Source organism: Anolis sagrei, chromosome 1, assembly GCF_037176765.1.
Source record: "Anolis sagrei isolate rAnoSag1 chromosome 1, rAnoSag1.mat, whole genome shotgun sequence".
Taxonomy (NCBI): domain Eukaryota; kingdom Metazoa; phylum Chordata; class Lepidosauria; order Squamata; family Dactyloidae; genus Anolis; species Anolis sagrei.
This window is the reverse complement of record NC_090021.1, coordinates 313,630,693-313,655,272: the sequence shown is the minus strand read 5'-3', so window position 1 is coordinate 313,655,272 and position 24,580 is coordinate 313,630,693. Positions and strand designations below refer to the sequence as shown.

At 39.7% G+C, this 24,580-nt stretch overlaps 1 protein-coding gene across 1 annotated transcript in view; it reads left to right on the top strand.

Annotated features, from left to right (window-relative positions):
• Positions 1-23,399, top strand: part of KCNK10 (potassium two pore domain channel subfamily K member 10) — a 97,278-nt gene extending 73,879 nt beyond the window's left edge. The window contains exons 4-7 of the mRNA XM_060757119.2: positions 4,035-4,195; positions 13,356-13,542; positions 19,069-19,211; positions 21,084-23,399. Of these exons, the coding sequence (XP_060613102.2) occupies positions 4,035-4,195; positions 13,356-13,542; positions 19,069-19,211; positions 21,084-21,704 (1,112 nt within the window). The 3' untranslated portion in view covers positions 21,705-23,399. The remainder of the gene's footprint in view (positions 1-4,034; positions 4,196-13,355; positions 13,543-19,068; positions 19,212-21,083) is intronic.
• Positions 23,400-24,580: the final 1,181 nt, after the last annotated feature.

Below are 24,580 nucleotides of genomic sequence, written 5' to 3'. Positions count from 1 at the left end.
GGTCCCCTGGTGGTGCAGCGGGTTAAACCACTGAGCTACTGAACTTGCTGACCGAAAGGTTGGTGGTTCGAATCCAGGGAACAGGGTGAGCTCCCGCTGTTAGGCCCAGCTTCTGCCAACCTAGCAGTTTGAAAACATGCAAATGTGAGTAGATCAATAGGTACCCCTTCTGCGGGAAGGTAACGGCACTCCATGCAGTCATGATGGCCACATGACTTTGCAGGCATCTATGGACAATGCCAGCTCCTTGGCTTAGAAATGGAGATGAGCACTCCCCCCAGAGTTGGACATGACTAGACTTAATGTCAGGGAAAACCTTACCTATAAGGAGAATCTGCCACAGCCAACCTAGAAGTAGTCTCTCATTGACCATCTTTCAGGAATCTAAGTCCTACACTCAAAGTACTACATTCTTCTGGCTTCCAAACTTAGTAATATATTTAAGCTTATTTTAGCATCTAATTTCAGTTATTAGCAACATGCTTCAGTAGGTTGTCAAGAAAAAACTATGAAGCAACTCTACAGTAAGGAAAAGGGAAACCTGCAATTGTCTTTGTGACAGATGTAATAATGTATTCTGGAAGAAAAATAAGTGCATCTTGGAAAAGTTACTTATTTGGACCTAAATGACCGGAATCTGGGCTTTGAACAGTGTAGTCCAGAAACAGTAACTTTCGTCAGCTTTGATTAAAACAAATGCATTTTTAAAGTCAATTAGCAATGCATGAAGATAATCCTTTAAAGGGTTGAATTAAGGTTAAGAAGCTGGATAATTTTTGAAGAGTCATTAAAACAGAACTGAAAGAAATGGAAATATTACTAGGTGAAGTATGTGATAAAGGGCCAGCATTATTCATAACCCAAACCTGAAAACGAGATTAGCCAGGTGAATCATCTTCCCACCAGGATCCAATTTAGAAGGAACCCCATGCAGTAGCACCAAGTGAATTACAAAGCTGAACTTTTTGCTGGCTTTTCTTTTGCACCCTGCTAAGCTGACAAAAAATATGCTTCAGATCAATCAAATGACAGATTCCATTAAGGAACTCTGAGCTCCATGAAGAAATGGTGGAAATTGTGGGTTCTTTAGGTTTGAAATATAATTAAAGTCTCAGCTGCCGTGAATCATATTAAAATCGAAGGTCTCAATGATGGACCCAAAAGTTATTTCTATGATGGGAGGTTCACTTGGTTGGTGTGTCTGCATTACTTTATTCCTGGAGCTATACTCTGGTCACAGTCCCCACTGATTTCATCAGACCAACTGTGGAACTGCCAAAGTTAGATTTAAAATCATTTATTTTATTATTATTACATGCTAAAAAAGGTACGCAGGGTGACTACCAATTCCAAAATATAGAATTATAAATAAAACCTGCAAAAGGCTCTTTAACATTTTATTTGATATCTAAAAAGATTTATCCACGAATAAAGTGATGCAGACTCACCAACCAAGTGAACTTCCCATCATTAAAATAACTTTTTGGGCCCTCATTGAGGCCCTCAAATTTATTTGATATCTAAACGGGCCTCCTGGTGGAGCAGCAGGTTAAACTGCAGGGCTGCTGAAGTTGCTGACTGAAAGGTTGGCAGTTCAAATCCAGGGAGCGGGGCGAGCTCCTGCTGTTAGGCCCAGCTTCTGCCAACCTAGCTGTTTGAAAACATGCAAATGTGAGTAGATCAATAGGTACCGCCTTGGCAAGAAGGTAACGGTATTCTATGCATGACTGTAGAGATCTCTACAGACAATGCTGACTCTTCGGCTTGGAAACAGAGATGAGCACCACCCCCAGAGTCGGACATGACTAGACTTAATGTCAAGGGAAAGCTTTACCTTTACTTAAAAAGATTCACATTTTGCATGGAATATCATTGTGGTTCTAAACAGGGACTGGAATAATATGGCCCTCCAGATGTGTTCTGCTTTAGTTTAGCCACGGAGCCCCACCGGAAGTAGCTGTACATTGTGGGATGGGATATGTCAGGCTCCATGGCTAAATTAGAGAGGAAATGGCATATGCCAATGATATTAGCCCCATCTGATTAGGTTGTAAAATGGGGAAAACATTCCTAGCTGTACAATGGTTATGTAAAATCATGGATAGGAGCAAGTGCCAAAAAATGAGTCTACTTCCATCCCAGCATACCATTGAGACCCCATCTACACTGCCATATAAAATCCAGATTATGGCAGTGTAGATGTATATCATCCAGTTCAGAGTAGATAATCTGGATTATCTGATTTGATAATTTGGATTTATGGCAGTGTAGATCCAGCCTTAGTTGCATTGGAGGAACTTGAGATTCTGAAGGAGGTATCCTCTGTAGGTATTTTCTAGGTCCTGCAAAAAAATTCTATGTTAACTTCCAGGAAAGCATCTATCACATTCCTGGAGAGGTCATTTTTCCTGGGGGATTTGTAAGTGAAGCCCTGAATATGGCTTCTGTAGTTGCAGGGGTCTTAGTTTACCTGAAGGATACACAATTCTTCCCTAAACCTACAATCCACATGATATTTTGAACTTCAAAATCCCTGATCAATTCCTGTGTTGACCGGTGCATCTGGGAGATGAAGTCCCAATATCTGGAGGATCAGATTTGAGAATTATTGGAACATCAGCTTGGCTGAGTAGCTGGGCACCAACCTCTTGCTTGAAGTAAAATGTGGATTTCCAGAGAGAAGTGTTGCCATTCTTGCATATTTGCCAGCTTGGGATAGCTATGATGGAAGAAATTTAAATACTTCTTAACATTTAAAACAGGTTTTGGAGAGGGAGCATATATTCCTACAACCAAATAAGCAGACATCAAAGGCTTACAGTAAATCTTCTAGCAACTGAGGGTCAAGTGTGGGTCTCAAATCTTCCCTAGGAACAGATTCTATCATGAATAAGCTGCCCAGCTTTGGAACAGAATGCTTGCTAAGCATAAAAATAAGAACTGGTCTGCTCTATCAGACCATTTTTTCTCTCTCCAGCCTTCTGTTGGATAAAGGTTGCTGCTGTTTTTGGCTGCAAATTTTACATTCCTCCAAAGCATCAGCAAAAGTTCTCATGATTAGGAGGTATTTTCCACTCAGTTGTTTAGATTGTATATTGGAAAACCGCTCCAACTATGCAGTTCTGGGTTCTTCTCCTTTTCCTTGGCAGGTGTCAAACCTTGGGAGAGTCTGTTGCAACTGCTTTCTAATAAGGAGGGGAGGGAGAGAGAAGGCAATACAGGGCCCTTCCACACAGCCCAATATCCCAGAATATCAAGGCAGAAAATCCCACACTATCAGCTTTGAACTGGGTTATCTGAATCCACACTCAGGTAATGTGGGATTTTCCACCCTTATATTCTGGAATATAGGGCTGTGTGGAAGGACCCACAGCCCATAAAGTAGCAATGTATTGTCGAATGCTTTCATGGCCAGAATCACTAGGTTGTTGTAGGTTTTTCGGGTTGTATGGCCATGTTCTAGAAGCATTCTCTCCTGACGTTTTGCCTGCATCTGTGGCAAGCCAGAGGTTTAGCATAGTTGGTAAATCATCAGCAACTATAAGATCTATCAACAGAAAGGTTGCAAGTTGCAATGTCAGGAGAGAATGTTTCTAGAACATGGCCATACAGCCCAAAAAAAACTACAACAACCCATAAAGTAGCAGTTGTACTGATTTCAGAGGAGGGGGAGAAATAAGATGGTCTTATGGCTAGAGTGCATCCATTTTCCCCTTCCCTCAGAGCAGCTATATTTTTAATTTTCTGAATTGTTTCCCTCCAGTTGTGACCAGTAAGCAGCAACAGTAGCCTCTCCCAGATCTTGATGGCTGTGGGAAGATTGGGATGGCATGCAAGGGAACCCTATGACCTCTTTAAAAACCATGTCAGGTAGACCTGATTACATGTGAAGAAATGGAGAACAAATTCTGCCTCTATGGTTCTATTCCTTCATTATATGTGATATTTTCTCCTCTCTTCTATTTTTTAAAATGGATTTTCCGAACTTAGAAATCACAATGACTTTTTTTCTTTCCCTCTCTTTCTCTCAACAGGGTATGGAAACATTGCCCCGAGTACAGAAGGTGGAAAAATCTTTTGCATTTTGTATGCCATCTTTGGGATTCCACTCTTTGGCTTTCTACTAGCCGGCATTGGTGACCAGCTTGGAACCATCTTTGGGAAGAGCATCGCAAAAGTGGAAAAGGTTTTTCGAGTAAGATTATATGGGTTAATTGGTTTTTAGTCATGAAGCTTAATGGCAGGTCATATGAACTATGGGTTTTTTTTTAAAAATATGGTATGATATCATTAATGATAAGTCGTATACATGGTGGTGGTTTGAGCATTGGACTTCAGCTCTGGAGACTAGGTTTCAGTCACTCACTTGGCCATCGAAGTCCACTGTGACTTTGGGTAAGTCACACACTCCCAAACCTGGAAAAAAGCATGCTACTTTAGGATCGCCTTACATCAGAAATGACCTGAAGACACACAACAGCAATGGCAGTATGATATAAGAATCAGTCCTTACCTCAGAAACATGTCTTCACAATTTGGGGAATACACCCTTGATTTGAAATAGTTTAGGGATATATATGAGGGGTTATGTGCTGGATAAATTGAACTAGGACTTGGAGCAATGGGTTCAAATTAAAGGGAAGGAGATTCCACCTGAACATTAGGAAGAACTTCTTGACTGTAAGAGCTGTTCAACAGTGGAACTCTCTGCCTTGGAGTGTGGTGAAAGCTCCAACTTTGGAGGCTTTTAAACAGAGGCTGGGTGGAAATCTGTCAGAGGTGCTGTGATTGTGTTTTTCCTTTATGGCAGGTGGTTGGACTAGATGGTCCATGTGGTTTCTTCCAACTCTATGATTCTAAGTGTTACTTATCCCAACACATCTGAAAAAGAGTCCAAGGTTGCTTTTCGTTCTGCCCATCTGCCTCCCAATCTATGTTAATAAATGCTTTTAAAACAGCAATATTTTTGAGATCTGCACATGAATATTCTTCTTCCTTTGGCATACATCTCAAATCTCACGGGACTGTCTTGAGAACTATTAGCAATTAATATTAATTATAATCCTCTATTGGCTTATTTTCTAAGTCTGCAGAAGACATTAATATTGAATTAAAGAAAATTAATCCCATTTATTACAATTTGGTATCCTTAACTGATGTGTGGAAACTGTTTAGTTTTTTAAAAAAATATATTGAGTTAACATAAAGAGTAGATGAGCTGTGAAGCTATTCTTTGACTTTCATGTTCAAACGGCAGTGGGGAACTATATAGTTGAATGCATCTCTGTGAAAAAAACCTGCTGTTCAAAATAGCATAATAATAATAATAATAATAATAATAATAACAACAACAACAACAACAACAATAATAATACCATCCGGTCAGCCTCACGTCGATACCGGGCAAGATTCTGGAAAAGATTGTTAAGGAAGCGGTCTGCAAACACTTAGAAACAAATGCAGTCATTGCTAATAGTCAACATGGATTTATCAAAAACAAGTCATGCCAGACTAATCTGATCTCTTTCTTCGATAGAGCTACAAGCTGGGTAGATGTGGGGAATGCCGTGGATATAGCGTACCTGGATTTCAGTAAGGCCTTCGACAAGGTCCCCCATGACCTTCTGGCAAGGAAACTAGTCCAATGTGGGCTAGGCAAAACTACGGTGAGGTGGATCTGTAATTGGTTAAGTGGACGAACCCAGAGGGTGCTCACCAATGCTTCCTCTTCATCTTGGAAAGAAGTGACAAGTGGAGTGCCGCAGGGTTCCGTCCTGGGCCCGGTCCTGTTCAACATCTTTATTAATGACTTAGATGAAGGGCTAGAAGGCAGGATCATCAAGTTTGCAGACGACACCAAATTGGGAGTGATAGCCAATAGTCCAGAGGACAGGAGCAGAATTCAAAATGATCTTGACAGATTAGAGAGATGGGCCAAAACTAACAAAATGAAGTTCAACAGTGACAAATGCAAGATACTCCACTTTGGCAGAAAAAATGAAATGAAAAAATACAGAATGGGTGACGCCTGGCTCGAGAGCAGTACGTGTGAAAAAGATCTTGGAGTCCTCGTGGACAAGTTAAACATGAGCCAACAATGTGATGTGGCGGCAAAAAAAGCCAATGGGATTTTGGCCTGCATCAATAGGAGCATAGTGTCTAGATCTAAGGAAGTAATGCTACCCCTCTATTCTGCTTTGGTTAGACCACATCTGGAATATTGTGTCCAATTCTGGGCACCACAATTCAAAAGAGATATTGACAAGCTGGAATGTGTCCAGAGGAGGGCGACTAAAATGATCAAGGGTCTGGAGAACAAGCCCTATGAGGAGCGGCTTAGGGAACTGGGCATGTTTAGCCTGAAGAAGAGAAGGCTGAGAGGAGATATGATAGCCATGTATAAATATGTGAGAGGAAGCCACAGGGAGGAGGGAGCAAGCTTGTTTTCTGCTTCCTTGGAGACTAGGACGCGGAACAATGGCTTCAAACTACAAGAGAGGAGATTCCATCTGAACATTAGGAAGAACTTCCTGACTGTGAGAGCCGTTCAGCAGTGGAACTCTCTGCCCCGGAGTGTGGTGGAGGCTCCTTCTTTGGAAGCTTTTAAGCAGAGGCTGGATGGCCATTTGTCAGGGGTGATTTGAATGCAATATTCCTGCTTCTTGGCAGGGGGTTGGACTGGATGGCCCATGAGGTCTCTTCCAACTCTTTGATTCTATGATTCTATGATTCTAATAATCGAAATCCAGCATATAGATCTCATTTGCTGTGACATGCTGTGTTTTTGTGTCAGTAAAATAAGAATAATAATAGTAATAATAATAATAATAATAATAATAATATTTCTTACCCGTCCTCATGGTTCAAGGCGAGTTACAGAACAATTAAAACACATAAACACTGCAAAAACACCACAAATGCACTGCTGTTCAGCAGTGGAACTCTCTGCCTTGGAGTGTGGTGGAGGCTCCTTCTTTGGAAGCTTTTAAACAGAGGCTGGATGGCCATCTGTCAGTGGTGATTTGAATGCAATATTCCTGCTTCTTGGCAGGGGGTTGGACTGGATGAGCCATGAGGTCTCTTCCAACTCTTTGATTCTATGATTCTATATTAAAACATACCTCTATAAAAGTTACACACCAAACCATATCTCTATAAAATATATATTATAATATACAAAACAGAACTTAAACAAAGGACACACATTTAAAATACTTGCTTAAAGGCTGGCTGGGTAGGCCTGCCGGAAGAAATAGGTCTTTAGATAGTTTTAAAATTCTGACAGCTCATTTAGCCTTTGGAGTTATTCTGGCAGATCGCTCCACAGTCATGTGGCAGTCCTCTGGGTGATGGCTGCCAGTTGGGTTTGGGTTGGGGTAACTAGTCTCCAGAGGACCTAAGTGTTTGGGGTGGGTTGTAGGGAGAAGGCAATCCTTTCTACTTTCCTGACAAAGCTGAAGACCAGTTTAACATCTGAAGGTGCAAAGATGGCCCGATACACTCAGTTTGCATGTTGTTGATGGAAGGTGTTATCATACTCATACATTGCTATCTTGCTTGTACTACTTTGTGGTTGTTATTTGATATCAAGTCAATTTTGACTTAGGGATCATGGTGGCAGAGCAGGTTAAGCCACAAAGCTGCGGAACTTGCTGACTGGAAGGTCGACAGTTCGAATCCGTGGAACGGGGTGAGCTCCCATTGTTAGCCCCAACTTCTACCAACCTAGCAGTTCGAAAACATGCAAATGTGAGTAGATCAATAGGTACCTCTCCAGTGGGAAGGTAACAGCACTCCATGCAGTTGTGCCAGACACATGACCTTGGAAGTGTCTATGGACAATGCCGGCTCTTTGGCTTAGAAATGGAGATGAGCACCACCCCCCAGTGTCGGACTCTACTAGATTTAATGTCAAGGGGAAACATTTACCTTTATCTTTACAATTTCAAGTTAAGGCAACCCTATGTCATCCATGGCCTTTTTCAGGTCTTGTAAGCTCTGCAGGATCCTTGACTGAATCAATCAACCTATAGCACAACCTTTCTCGTTTCTTACTGTCTTCCGCATTGCCAGCTTTATAATCTTTTCCAGTTAGTCACATAATCTCATGAGTACAATAGCCTCATTTCAGTCATCTTGGCTTCTAGTGAGAGTTCAGCCAGATTTGCGCTAGGGTTGATTCATTTGTCTTTTTAGCAGTCTGTGGTATCTGTTGAACTCTTCTCCAGTACCACATATCAAATGCATTGATTTTCTTCCTGGCAGTTTATAGGAAGCTTAATCTGGAATATAACACATAATGATACTTTTTTATTTCCAAATGTGAATTCCTATCATTGTTTGCCCTAATGCTTCTATTGTAAACCAATTCAACCAAGCATGGCTTTAAGGCTCATATGTTAGAAAGCTCAAGGTTTGTTTTTTATTGTTGTTATTGATTTCTTGGGCAGAGAACCTGCCTACAGGCAATAATCAAAGCCAATTTTGACATCATTGTGCCAAGAGTGTATATAAGGGTATCAATTCTCCAGTAATTGCCTTATGTTTGTTTTCCAAAATGATCACTTCAGATTTCAACTGACAAGAATAGGTCAGTAGTAGGGCATGGTTTAGTTACCCACTGTTTCTACAATCATCAGCTTTTCTTATGATCTTTCTTCAGTGTTTTCATTTAGAAAATGGAACTTTTTGGATAAAATACTAAATTTTGATTTAACGCTATGTACAAACTTTGGAAGCCCACCATTTCCTCCCCTGTCTTGACTGCAAAGAGATCAAAAGTTTACCCTTTCACTTTCAAAGTAATCAGAATTTGATATTAAGTTAGAACTGAAGGAAATTTGACTACTTTAAGAATGAATTACTTCTTTGTATAAAGGAAGGAGCAAAAGGAATAACTTGTGAAGGTAACACTTAGCCATTGCTTAACGGATAATAATAATAAATAATAATCCACTTTATTTATATTTCAACTTTCTCCCCCAGGGGACTCAGAGCAGATTACAGCATTTACATATATAGGCAAACATTCAATACCTTTATAATAATATACACAATGAGGAACGCAAACAAAAACGGAGGCTTCTCCTTTCATTTCCAGCTTCTGGAGGTAGTGCTGGCTCTGGGGGGGGGGGGGGGTGTTTTTTCTCCATTTTCAAGCTGAGAAGCCTGTGTTGTTACCTCCTGATTGTGTGGCCAGCAAGATTGCTTGGAGTGTCTCTTTTTCCTTTCCTGCCAAAGCAGTACCTATTTATCTACTCACATTTGCATGTTTTCGAACTGCTGGGATTCAGGAGCTAGAGCTAACAGAAGGGAGCTTACCCTGTCTTGTGGATTTGAACTCCCAACCTTAGGTCAGCAGTTCAGCCAACCTTCAGATCAGAAGTTCAGCAGCACAAGGGTTTAACCCGTTGTGCCACTGCGGCCCAATGTGCCACCACAGATGCCTGGAATGATCTTCTGGGAAGGTTTTTCTATACTTTTACGAAAACATGTTTGGTTTTATAGCCAGAGGATCCATCAGCTCGATACCTGAAGAGAGCAAGTGTTGACTGAAACTATCAAAGGTATTTCATTCATAGAGTGAAGTTGACTTGATGGCAAATAACATATAACAACTGTGGCAGGCTTCTGGCCAGTTTCCCCAAATGTAAAATAGCATGACAATGAAGCAAGGAATCTGGGGACCATAAAATTGTACATATAATTATCCTCTTGTCTACACCACATTGTTTTTGTGAGCAGCACATATTACTGACCATAAGGACTGATGTGGGAAATGTGGGTAATTTGACCATAACGTGATGATTTTCTTCCAAACCTTAAGATTAATATGCATTTTTTAAAAAAAACTGTGTAGACGTCTTACAATTATAGTGGCCTTTCCTTCCCCTTCTAATATTCCTTTTAACTTTACTCTGATGATACTGCAAATTGGTGTGACCTGAATATAAAGACAGGGGACTGCTGTTTTCAAAAGATCATTTTCCTTTAATGGGATGTGGAGAGCTACCTGCATGGGTCTCTATTAACTGTAGTGTTAATCACACCACTTTAACTCCCAGTGTTTCTGGCCCTATGAGTCCAGAGCAATTAATTCTTATCACACAGGGGCAGGAACAAACAAGTGCTGAATGCATGATGTAAGAGTTTCCCTGTATTGCATGTGCAATTGAGGGGCTACTGAAATGGAGACTAGTGTTGAAGACCTAGGACTTGTCTGTACTGTAGAAAGGATTTTTACTCACATTGTAGGTGCAATGCTTCTGACACATAGTGGTGTAGTATATTCAGAAGCCAACTAGGTAATGCTGGGATGTTCTTTAGCAACACTGGTACATTTTTGTGCCTTGGGTTTGCTTGCTGACTTCTATTTCTTCTGCTCATGGGTGTCTTAGCTGTGCTATGTATTACTCCTGTTTTGTTCTGTCTTCAAAAGTAGGCACAAAGAAGAAAAATAGCCAAGAAAATTACAGGAGAGAGCAATAACTTGGGGGGTATTTTAAAGCGAAATTGCTGAGAGTTGTGGGAATATTATTCCTCCCATCTCCCGCTTCCCTCAACCCAGCTGCTACCTGGCTATTGACTGCAGTGTTTCACATTCAAGTGACCTTTCCAAACTGAGGAAATGCAGTTTTAGCTTCTTCAGTCAAGAGCAATGGGGATATTTATTGGTTGGGTTGATTGGTAACTGACCAAATCACAGCCGGCACTTCCACGGGGAATGTGGCAGAGACAGCTTTCTGAAATTGTATTTTCTTCCAGGTGATCTAATCTGGAATGAGATCACATCTCTGTATGAAAGCACATTTCCAGCATGGGAAACTAATCTGAAGCCATGAGAGATATAGGCTAATTTTAACTGAGGTGGTATCTGGGACTCATGGGAGTTGGAGTCAAATAACATGTAGGGGCATAGGCTTGCCATCTGTAATATACACCTAGCATTTTATTTCTGGAATTAGAAACACAGAGATAGAAGAGACCAACTCTATGATCCTATGAATTCAAGGCAGCATCCATAGGGATTTTATCCTGGTAAGACTGGCAGCCGTGAGGCATCTGCCTCTTAAATGGAGCACGAGTGAAGGCTTTGAGTAGCAGTCCTCAAGGTCACCAAGCCCACAATGCTTGGTTGTAAAGAAATACCTCTTAAGGTTCATCTATGCTGTAGATTTAATTTAGCTTGGCACAGTTTAACTGTCATGGCCCAAGGCTTTGTAATCATGGGAGTTGTTGGAATCTGGTGCCTCACCAAACTTTAGAGCCTTAGATTCCATAGCATTGAACCAAGGCAGTTAAAGAGATGTCAAACCATATTAATTCCACAGCGTAGATGCCCCCCTCAGAGCCAAGTTTAGACCTGCAGCTCTGTGTAACTACTATTGTTCTCCCTGAAGCCTATGGCTAGGGGATTATGTGCTCTGTAGTCGAATGTGACTTTCCCAAGCTCTCTTTCAGAGTATTAACTCATAGCAAATTGCTAGAAAACTACATGCCCCTTTATACAAACAAAACACAACAAAAACCATACCCATCTACAAAACTAAACATCGGTTAGGAGTATTACAGCCTGAATCATTGAAGAGACCATAGGGACCACCCAGTCCAACCCCTTGCTATGAAGAAATACACAACAAAAGCACTCCCCAGAGATGACCATTCAGGTTATTGAAAGCCTCCCAGCCAGATCTTTCTGGAGGGGGTATTGCACCTTATAGTGCCATGACTATGACAATCACCACCCTTCTCACTTATGATAAAGGCAGTGCAAAAATGATGACTTGGACTGAGAAATCATAGTTTTCAGCAAGTTGAACTGTGACACAAGTACTGGGAATCTTGAAAGCAACAGACAGTTATTTGCTTTTCCTTTCCCCCATACTCTACTAACACTGAAAGGTTTGCAATAATGGAGCAAAACACAGAACAATGAGTTTTAATATATTGGATCCTTACAAATAAAATGGCACAATTTATTTTAGTGTTTGTGTTGCGTAATGCTATCTCCTGTTCCCAACAATGTGAGATGTTGAAATACTGCAGCTTTGTAGTGGGAGTAAAGAATATGGTGCTCCTGCAGATCTCCTGTTCCTTTCAGTTTAAAACTGTTAACCAGCTGCCACTACAGCTCAGCATTCAGAAATATTTTTACTATTTTAAAAGTATACGGTTTTTTTTTAAATCCTACTCTCTAGCAGTTATAGAGTCTAGCTAATAAAGCTTTCAAGATACAGCTGGCCCCCCATAGTTGCATGTTTGTTGATGTAATTATTTACAGAGTTGATTAATATGATCTCTGTAGGTGTAGAGTCCTCCATTGTGACTCTATAGGAAGTTGACCATATGATTGTGTTGGAGGACCTAGAGATTTTTAGTGAGAACACCTCTCAAAGAATCTTTAGGTCATCCAGTACAACTTTATAAACCTCTACTGGAAATTCACCATTGTGTTTGCTGGAGAGCTGAGAGATTCACGGAGAGGTGTTATTCCAGGTACAAAAATAGTGTAGGGAGGTTATTCATTGTTTTTGCATTTTTATGCGAGTTTTGTGCCCTTAAACCCCATGAAAGTAGGGGTTTAAGTATTTTAAAAATGTACTAAGCCCCACACTATTCTAGAAGTGGGAAGTGGGACCAGAGCCTTAGAAAAGAATAACAGCAGATGTAAATGCTTTAAGTGGGTTCCCAGTAGCCAGTACTACTCAATTTCCTCAGAGAGTGGAGATGCTAGCTTTACAAAAATAAAACGGGGAGTGCGAGGCTGGGATGGATACATCAGAGTCTGTCTCTCTGTTTTGACCCTCCAAGATTCATCTACAATACATCCACATCGAGAGCTTCAGACCTACATTGTCCTAATAGTAAATAATAATAATAATAATAATAATAATAATAAGAAGAAGAAGAAGAAGAAGAAGCTCTGAGTCGCCTTTGGGCTGAAATGGGCAGGATAGAAATAATATAAATAAATAAATAAAATAATAAAATGTATATTCCGCCCTATCTCCCCGAGGGGACTCAGGGCAGATTCCTGCATACACAAACACAAATGCAAACATTCAATGCCTAGAAACAATATTAACACAGATAAAGGTAAAGGCTTCTCCTTCCAGCTCAGAGGGGTGGTGTTTATATCTGGCTCTGGGTGGTGGTGTTCATCTCCATTTCTAAGCTGAAGAGCCTGTGTTTTGTCTGTAGGTCATGTTCATCTCTGGCTCTTTGCATATGCTACACATAACGTAGGCTGATTGTTGCAAATTTGATATTTCCAAATAGAAAGTCCTTTTATGATGGTTTCAGGAAATTCTCTATTACAAGAAATGTTTGTCATTTCCCATCCTTTTCTCTTGCAGAAGAAACAAGTGAGTCAAACAAAGATCCGGGTGATCTCAACCATTCTCTTCATACTGGCTGGTTGCGTCCTTTTTGTCACCATTCCAGCAATCATTTTCAAATACATTGAAGAATGGTCGGTTCTGGACTCCTTTTACTTCGTAGTAGTCACTCTGACCACAGTTGGTTTTGGTGATTTTGTGGCAGGTGAGTTGTTTTTCTCCTACATAATAGAAGCTGGGTTGGCTTCTGTTTGAGGGACCATGGAAAGAATGGATGATACTTGTTTGAATTCACCATTGTTGATGATATTTTGAAGATAAAATAGTAGTTATTCTGAAGGTATTTTAAAAGTAGAACAACAGAGTTACTATACTTTTTGCTACTTGGTACAAATTGTGCTACTTGGCACAATTTGTTTTTAACACCACTAATGCCACTTTCCCAACACAATCCAGCTGAGTGATAACACAATCTAAATTCCACCATCACATTCCCAGATAAGTGAATAATGGTGTTTGGAAATAATTATTTGCTTCAATGGAAGATCCAGACCAAATTCCAAAGCAGATGAGTTCTGTATTGTCAAAGGCTTTCATGGCCAGAATCACTGGGTTGTAGTAAGTTTTTTGAGCTGTATGGCCATGTTCCAGAAGCATTCTCCCCTGACATTTCACCCGTATCTATGGCAGGCATCCTCAGAGGTTGTGAGGTCTGTTGGAAACCAGGAAAATTGGGAATGTGGAATGTCACCTGCCTCCAACAGACAAGAGTTCTTTCTCCCACCCTGGACATTTCACAGATATATAACCCCATTTTCCTAGTTTCCAACAGACCTCACAGCCTCTGAGGATGCCTGTCATAGATTCAGGCAAAACGTCAGGAGATATGGCCATACAGCCTGAAAAACTTACAACAACCCAGATGAGATCTATTTCTGGCAAATGTGATGGTAAAACATACCAGGAAGAGATGACAAGCTCAAAACATTTGCTGCCTGAGGCAAAGCAGACTATATATCCACACAAGTCCCAAAAGTAAGTTGTATTACACCCCAGACCAGCTATTTTATTTGTCACCCAAGGCAAAAAATCTCTTTGTATTCCTAGCAGTAAAACCGCAGGTTTCATGTTTTCCAAAACTGTCTCACTTTGCTGAATTTTAGGGTTGGCTCATGAAAGCAAAAATAGGCAAATGCAGAGGGAAGAGGGGGCCTTTCTCCTATTGCTCCCTGGTTGCCCAGACTCACATTTTTGTGCACTGGAAGTGATGGTTGTCACTTACGGATGTCATTTTCGCAATAAAAAATGTTTTGGGAGCTCATAATGAGGTTAACCTGGGGTTTTGGGAGACATAATCTGCCACATTTGTGGGTAGTTTTGGATCAAGCTGATGAGTCTGGGGGAGAGGAATAAAAATTAGCATATTGAAAAAGAGATTTGGGGTTCTGAGGCTTCAAGGAGGCTATTGGAGCTAAATGCTTACCTCTAATGTAAGGCAAATCAAAATGTCTGCATCGCTGCTTAGTGGATTACATTTCTTGCACTGTGGAATCAAGTCTGAAATAACTGTTATATACAGTCAGACACAGCCCCTTTCTGGTTTCTGAAACCACTTGCTCTCAATAGATTGATGAGGAGCAGTACCCTTTTTGTGTGTTATGAACAAGTTGTTGCAGCATATGAAAGCCACACCCTGCAAATGTTTGAGTAGCATTGGGTAGAAAGTTGCTGAGAAGTCATGCTGATTCTCCCCTGGTTGTAGTATCCATTTCAGCCACTTACTTTCTTGATCCAAAGTCCAAATACCTTTTAAGAGTTGAAAATCCCACCAATAGATTGCTTAAGATGAGGATATGTGTTCTGATTTAAATCACCCATGGTTCTGTCCTTCCTATCAAATTATTTGTTTATTTATCATGTCAGAAGCCAGGAGTACAGTTGTAATGTATTTAAAAACACAAACAAAAGTAAAAATTTGGCATTATACTAAATGTTCTTTGACCAGTAACTGGCCACTTGGGGTGCCTCTGGTGTAGCTATAAGAAGGTCCTGCATTGTGTATGTGGCAGGGCTCAGACTGCATTGTAATAGGTGGTCTGTGGTTTGTGCTTCTCCACATTCGCATGTCGTGGACTCCACTTTGTGGCCCCATTTCTTAAGGTCAGCTCTGCATCTTGTGGTGCCAGAGTACAATCTGTGTAGCGTCTTCTAAGTCACCCATCTTATGTGTGCCTAGGAGGGAGTCTCTCATTTGGTATCAGCCATTGATTGAGGTTCTGGGCTTTAGCCTGCCACTTTTGGACTCTCGCTTGCTGAGGTGTTCCAGCAAGTTTCTGTGTAGATCTTAGCTATGGCTTGAGGTTCCAGAACCTGTTATTTGTTGGCAAGATTTGAAAAGTAGTGGGAAAGACATCTGTGGAAGAAGGGTGAATTTCTGAAAAAATGAAAACACCCACCTAAGAAATTTAAAAAGTTATTTTTTCACCAAGTTTAGCAGCTAAAATGTACAGCATGGGCTCTCATACTGGAAAACTGCCAGATTGAGTGAGCTATAAAAATGAATGCAGTATTATATTTTATGCACAATGTTTTACACAATCAACAATTTTGTAAAGGAAAACATATTTTTTAGGACTTCAAACCTAAATGCCATAGTTGAAGAAAGATGCCATGTATAAATAATAGCTGTCTGTCCAAACAATGATACCATAATATCAGTAAAAAGGACATCTATATTTAAAACCAAATGGACTGTAGCTTTCAGTTGAGGCAAAGTGTAAATTATGTTCTCTATCCTTAATAGAATTTTTGGCCCTGCTGCTCTATCATTTTAGAAATCTTGTACTGGATGCTAAAGACAAATGAGATCTGTGCCATGGGGAAGTTATGTACTTGCTGAGATCAGAACATTACAATACTGGGATATAAATCTATGTTCCTGCCAACTACCAATAAACTAGTGTATCAGTTTGTACTGGTGGACCCCATTGCTGTGATAAAGAGAAGATGATTTGAAGCTGAGCTGAATACAAAGCATTGGTAAGGGAAGGCAGTGACAAGAGAAGACAGAACTGGAACTAACCATGTGTACTACAACTCCCACAATCCCATAGTCAAAATGGCTCAGGGATTCTGGGATATTACCTGAAAAATAACTTCTCCAAGCTCTGTGGGAGGACTATTGAATTTATGCCTGTTTTATGACTTCCTTCATGAGTCTGGTTAGTCACTAGTGGAAATAGAAATCTGCACAATTGGTATGATCTTGTTGTCATTGAGTGTAATCCAGTATTCATTGCAGCTAGAGAATCTCAGTTGTCTTTAAGTGGAGGATGCTGAGGACCCTTCCAGACAGGCCCGATATCCCAGGATCAGATCCCAGGTTTTCTGTTTATCACGGATTATCTGGCAGTGGGGGCTCATATAATCCAGTTCAGCGCAGAATCAAGATCAGGATACGGCTTGTTATGTCTGTTCTTCTCCCAGAATTGCAAACATTGCCTCTGTTAGTCTTAATGGGAATTAACAAGTGTACTTAACTAAGGAGGAGGCCCTAATCAAAGGGCAAGCATGTGTACAATGCCCAAAATCCTACATTGCCAAGCATAATAAGAGCTCTCCAGGCAAAACTCCACTGCAGGTCCTCTGCTCATCATCGCCAGAACCATTCCACGGTTTATGGAAAGTAGGAAGTAGATTTGAGGCGCATACTGTTTTTATTATGTTATGTATATTTATGCTTTTCTTATTGTGGGCACTATGCCGTGCCAGTTGTTAGCCGCCCTGAGTCCCTCTGTGGAGGTGAGATAGGACGAGATATAAATGCCCTAAATAATAATAATAATAATAATAATAATAATAATAATAATAATATATCCGTATGCCTCATTGCGACTCATGGGTTGATAGTATCTTCTATCTTCTATTCAAATTGTTGGGATCTCAGCAGATTAGGGCATCAGTCTCTGTCTGGCTATGAGGCAAAACCAAATACATTCCTGCTATGCCCTCCAGCAGTTTCAGAATGGCTGTTAGGGGGATTATTGCACCAAACTAATGGATTCTTATGAGGCGAACTTTGATTCTTGCAGTAGGTGGAAGGGAGCACCAACTCCTGCAACAGCCACCCCGCAAAGACACACACATGGCAATTTGTCATTTATTTTAAAACATTCCACACTCTCATGGTTCCATGATGTGGGAGGTCAAATCATCATGCTCTCAAAATAAGAGATGCATAAGGAAATATTGTGATTTGATAATTTTGTACTCCTTTACTTATCTTCCCAATTGAGACAAAAGCAAAGAGAATCCTAATGGTGTGTCCAATTCCCATCCTGCACACCTTTCCAGTTGGAAGTGGCAGGGGCTGATTAGGCCTTTGGGCCAAAAGATACATCTCCCTAAGTGTTAGGAAAGTTCTTCAATATACAACAACCTTTCCTTTCATTGTTTTGAGAGCCTAAAGCACACTGCTACAAAGTTGGCTAATTGTACGATGAATTCTTCGATTGTCTAAATCTCCCCAATTCTCTATCTAGAAGTGTCAAATTGCATTAATTTCACACTAGATGCAGGTTTACTGTGGAAAAGCTTTTGGTAAATTGTGGATGACAAGCAATCACAAAGGCTTCAAATAGCAGGCATTGATTGTTGATTCATACAAGTCCTTTGTGTTTACTAATCTGGAAAAAAGCATTAGTACGGCTGATAAATATGATTCTGGCTGGGAAAAAGGCAATGGCCACAGAACTAAACAAGAGGTGGGGGAAGTAACTGCCCATTTATTGCCTGCTTTCTCTGTGCAACAGATCAGTTTTCTCTGCTTTATAGCGAGTTTCCCACTGGGACGTGTGTGATGAGAATAACCTCTGTGCATCATAGCAACAAGAAACCCACCACTTGCCCTTTCTTGTACATTGAAAACCATAAAGCTACATAGTAATGCATAGTGTGTGTGTGTGTGTGTGTGTGTGTGTGTGATGAGAGAAGTCTGAAATCAGAAACAATATTTGGGTCTCCACCATCTTCAGTTGTATGCTTCAGTTTTTATATGTGTCTTCAATCATTGCAGGCATGTTCATGTGCAGGCTGCATGAAATGCACTTTACGGCTTCATTGGAATGTATCAGATTTCTAACAACTTGCAAAATGCAAAAGCTCAGGGGGTGAAATAGAGGGAAGACTAAACCATGGTGGTATAGTAAAAAAAAGTACTCCACATGGCCATTTTTTTTAAAAAAATGACATTTATAGCAGTATTCTAGGAATGCGTTCTCAGAAGTAAGTCTCACTGAAACATCCCAGGTACGTGTGTATAATCCTGCAATCACTTAGTTCAATATAAAACCCATTTAACTTAATAGAGTTAACTTCCGAGTAGACCTGGACAGGATTTTGCATTGGTTGGCTGTTTCAAAAAATAACATCTGTGCGCATGCATGCAGGTTTTATTATCTCAGCCACTCATGTGGACAGTTGTGGATTTTGAAATATTTTGGATTTCAGAATTCCAGATAAATGATATTCAACCTCTATAAACCGCTTAGGAGAAACAGCATAATATGATGAAGTGTCATTTGGACACCCACAATTTTGAGGACGGGTTTGGACTACAGGCAGAAAAAAATAGAGTGTGTAGTTGAATCTTGAAATGTGTCTGCATTTAAATAATTCCTGAATAGTTATAAAATATTATTGACTTAGTTTTTTTTACCTACTTCTTCCAAAGGAGGAAATGCTGAAATCCCTTACCGTGAGTGGTATAAGCCCTTGGTGTGGTTCTGGATTCTTGTAGGCCTTGCCTACTTTGCTGCTGTCCTCAGCATGATTGGAGATTGGTTACGGGTCCTTTCAAAGAAGACTAAAGAAGAGGTAATAAATTATTGATTTTTTCTGTGCCTATTGGTGCTGCTCCGTTTTATGTTTTTGTTTTATCCCGTCCATTTAGAAGCGAGATTAGAAACTTGCTATCATGCTACTGAAATTGAGCAGCAAGTTGTGCCACTGATTTTATTTATTTATTTATTTATTTATTTATTTATTTATTTGCTGTATTTATATGCCCCTTTTCTCACGCCAGGGGGAACTCAATGCAGTTTACAGCAAATCATGGCAAAATTCAGAGCTTCACATACATATAAAACCAAATAATAAATCGAAACAAAACATATAACTATGCATACAAGTCAATAAGACAATTAAATATAAGATAAAACAACATTTAGATATAAGGACATACAAATTAAAACCACCTAATCTAAACATTAAAATCACATGATCCAAACTCGTAGACTGGGGCCATTCCCAATATCGATTCCATATTTATTTCTTATATTTCTTCATTTTCTGGTGGCAAAGCAAACACAGCCTTCCCTCTACATTTGTGGCTTTGACTTATCTTGATTTTGTTATTCCCATATTTGCTTAAAATGTTTTCATTGGGAATCTCTGTGTTCTTCAATGCGATTCTGTTGTGAACGTCCTTCGGAGGATATAGAGAGTTTTAGAGAGAACACTTTTCTAGGAATAGCTAGGTCATCCAATGGGATTTTATGGCCGTCTTCCAGTGAAAGTTGACCATAAAGTCACACTAGAAGACCTAAAAATTATCTCAGGTAAAAATAGCAATTATTTGCATTTTTTTCACTTTCATGGGGGCACTGGGGCCCTAATCCCAGTGAATGTGGAGGGCTGACTATAATGCCATCAGATCAATCCAGGGAGCTTTGAGATGCCCACATGAAATTTGCCGTACCCTTCATTTAGAAAACATATAGCTTACCCTTCCACTTCTGAAAGCAATTCTCAGAATGGCTCACAGTAAGTTTAGAGGCAATTTAAATGTAAAGTACACATTGTCAGTAAAACAAAGACAATCCTTGTAGATTGAAACAGCAACATTCAAACGCATCCAGATCAACAATACTAAATTGAACTCAGAAGATTAAGAGGCATTCTAAGACCTGGAAAAGATAACAGAAGAAAGATGGTTGGTTGGGAGCCCTTGGGAGAGAATTCTGAAGTGTAGGAATGGACACAAAGAAGGCTTCTGCACACTTTCAAGTAGTCTTTCTTCAGTCAAGGTGGGATACAAAGAGCTTCATCACTGAGTCCACTGAAATTGCTTTTCAGCTTTTCAGCATTCTGTCTGGAGGCACTTAGTAGAACTGTAGCATTGATCCTATAAGGTGAAAGAAAGGATCTATGAATTGACTTAGTGCACTTTGATGATCAAAGCATTAGAAGAAGGGTGTATGTGTATTCCCAGGACTGTTTCCAGGAAATCCATTTTATGCAACAAGAAAATACATCAGCACTAAGAATCCCAATGTATAATTGAAGGATGCTATATAAGCACATTTACCTCTTTTACTACATGCAATTTACTCTTATTCTGCCAGTTATTATTTAAATCAGGTACCCTACATAACAATAGTCCTTATGCTTTGGATTATGCTGTAATTATATGTTCGAGCTTTACAATAACAGTGGGCCCAAAGGGAATTCCTATGCCTTTAATAGCTCCTAGAAAGGAGGCATTTGACTCATGTTGTTTTCCTTTTAGCTTTGAATGCATTACTTTAAATTGTATTAATGGAAGTCAGGAAGTAGACAAAATGAATTGGCTGATATAACCAGTTTTTAAAATTGATCAGAAGTGCTTCTTTAATATATTGCTATTGACAAATATTTTGTGATTTCCTCAACTTTCTCTCATTTTTCAACTTTTATAACCCTGCAAAGGTTGGTGAAATAAAAGCCCATGCAGCTGAATGGAAAGCCAATGTAACTGCAGAGTTCAGGGAAACCCGCCGGCGGTTGAGCGTGGAGATCCATGACAAGCTCCAACGGGCAGCCACCATCCGGAGCATGGAGCGCCGACGCCTTGGGCTAGACCAGAGAGCCCACTCGTTGGACATGCTGTCCCCAGAGAAGCGCTGTGTCTTTGCCGCCTTGGACAGTGGCCACTTCAAGGCTTCATCTCAGGAAAGCATTAGCAGCAAACCGAACAACTTACGCCTTAAAGGATCAGATCAGTTGACCAAGCATGGGCAGGGGGCATCTGAGGACAACATCATCAACAAATTTTGCTCTTCGTCCAAGCTGACCAAGAGGAAAAACAAAGACCTTAAAAAGAGTATTCCAGAAGATGTGCGGAAAATATATGAGACGTTCAGGAACTACTCCTTGGACGAAGAGAAGAAAGAGGAGGATTCTGAGAAAGGGTGTCACTCAGACCACTCTAGTACTGCTGTCCTCACTGACTGTATTGAGCAACACTTGGGCTTGGAGAATGGAATTATCCCCAGTGAAACCAAAGAAAGGGAACATGAAAACAAATCATTACTTGAAGACAGGAATTAAATGTCAAATCTGTCTTTTGACTGTCTACAGACCCAATGTTAGTCTTTTATACATGTACATGATATATAGATAGCTAGGTAGATATATGTATCAAGACACGTGCCTTAAACAGACTCCAAATTCAGTCTGAATTACATAGCATCCTAGAATATTTCACTGTGCCATAATGACCGAAGCTTGCTCTGCCAAAAGAAATCACAGACAAAACCTTGGAGAATAGCATCTGAATGTGGAATATGACAGCATCAGCCTACATATGTCCTTCAAAGGTGCCATGGTAATGCAGCTGGAAGGTGAACAGCAATGGCAGGAATGTGTGTGTGAGTTCAAAGTCAGACGTCTTACAAGAGCATTTGGGGTAGTGAGGAAAGAAGGCTCTGCGTGTCTTTCAAGTGAATCACACATTTCTTCTCTCCCTTTTTATAAAAATGCAAAATTATGGGGTGAATGGTCAATAAGGCAGTCTTTATAGTTTGATCTAGGATCCAAATATGATTGTGTCCCCAATGTCTGTTAAAACCATTGAGTTAGCTTTTGGTAATCCAAAAACATAAAAACAATAATATGCCCACACATAAGGAAGCCACCTGGATGTCAAGGAAACAGTGATGAAAATAGAGCAGGATGCTTTTTTTAACAGGGGAAAGAAAACCCATAGAAACAACACATTGTGAATACTTATCATGACAAATGAAAAAGAGGGGGAAATGAAATAGAACTTAATAATACTAGGGGATAAACTTCAGAATTTTAGAATCAGTTTTTTAAGGGAGAAGAAAACACCACAATCTTGTGCTTGGTTCAATAAGCAGTGAGCCACTTTCCTTTTTTTAAAAAATTTTTTTGCGTTCACGTTTTGTATCACTGAGAAGCTTCAGTTTTTAAGCTAATTCTATAGAGACAGAAAACAAAGCCTTTGCATGTTGTCAAGCATTTGCTATCCCCTGTAGCAAAAGAAATTCTTAAAAAATAAAATAAAATGAATGAATCAAAGAAAGAAAGAAAGAAAGAAAGAAAGAAAGAAAGAAAGAGATGTTAAGTGCATATACAATGTAAAGTCAAAGGGGCAGGGCAACTTTCAGATCTCAGGGCTCTGTCCCTTTTAGCATTTAGGGTTAAAGTAAGAAAGACAGGTCACATCAAATTCTACAAAGAAAATGATGACAAAATGTGATGAAATATTGTAATGCTTTAAGTGCCATTAATAACATCATAATTGTGCAACTGTTTAATCACAAATATGCTCCTTTAAGGTTTACATTTCTTTCCCATTCACTTTAGCTTTCCTTCCTTCCATCCTCCCCTCCCTCCAAACCTAAGGAATGTCTCATTCTTTTTCTCATACCAAATGACAACAACAACAAAAAAATAACATGTTTTATATTCACTGTCATATCATTGCTGTGTGGACACAGAAAGCACAAATGGTTTTAACTTCAAAATGAATGTTAAATGAAGAGGCTGTGAGAAAGTTAATTAATGGGAAATACATACTATGCTGGACTCTTGTGTATGTTTATGTGCTTTAGAAAGTGTGTGGTGCATTACTGGTGCTCATTGGAAAGGGAAACATACTTTGAACACATGTGAAAGCTCACATAAGTTTAAACAATCCTTCCGATATGAATTGGGGGCATTCTTTTAAAAACAGATTTAATATCTCTTATACAAAATGCTTGGGATAAGCATTTCCGATTTTGATTTTTTTAAAAAAAACAAAACATTTGTATGTACATAATGAAATACCTTGGATATGAAACCCAGGTCTGGACACACAATTTATTATGTTTCATATATGCCTTATACAATAGATTTAATAATTTAGTGCATGAAGCAAAGTTTGTGTACACTGAACTATCAGCAAGCAAATGTGTAACTATCTCAACTATCTATTTGGTCCATTTTGAATTTTTTAGTTTTTCGAATTTTTGAATTCTGGTTAAAGTTTGCTCAATCTGTACTGTACCCTTTTTGCCCCTGGATGTTCAAAATGGACCAATTCTGTTGCAACATTCTACAGTCTCATAATCTTAGTCAAGCATAATTTGTCAAAACAATACCCTCAAGAATAATTATGTTGATGCCACAGGGCCCTTTCACACCATAGAATTATAGCACTGTGATGCCATTCTACTTGGTATGGTTTGACTCTGGAATCCAGGGATTTGCAGTTTAAGGAGAACTTAGACTTCTCTTCCAGACAGTTCTAATTTTTTTGCCAGACTAAAAAACCCAGGATCCATGGCTGTTAACATGGAATTATATTACTATATTCTGTAACACTTAGCATCTGTTGGCTACCAGTATACACTATGGTTAGTTTTGACCTCACCCTCTGTCCCCAGTAGGTTGGATGCAGGACAATTCGAATAGATGACTTGGCATTTGAGGTTTTTTTACTGCAACTGTTAAATCGGTGTCCTTTCCTTTTCTCCAGTCTCATGGTATTAAGTGAGGGATTGTGATTATCACAGGTGACTGAGAACCAAATCCTTATGTCCTTAAAATTTTGTGTATTATCTCCAAATGCTTACCCTGTTTGTTGGTAACATTAAGAGACAGGAATTGGCTCTTCTTGAGAGGCATATGAAGATAAAAAAAACAACTTGTTTCTGATTCCAGGACCTCCCCTTTCCCCAAGGATACCAAAATCAGTGGATACTTAAGTCCCTATGCACTGATAAGGTAAAATAGTGTCCCCTATATAAAATGGAAAAATCAGTTTTTTTTAATTTTCAAGCTATGGGTAATGGAATTCATGGATACAGAATCCATGCATATGGATAACCAACTGTAATATATGGCATAGCACAACCAAAGGAGATATTTGGAATTGTGGGCCAGGCACAAAGGTCTTGAAGGCCATCACCAGAGGA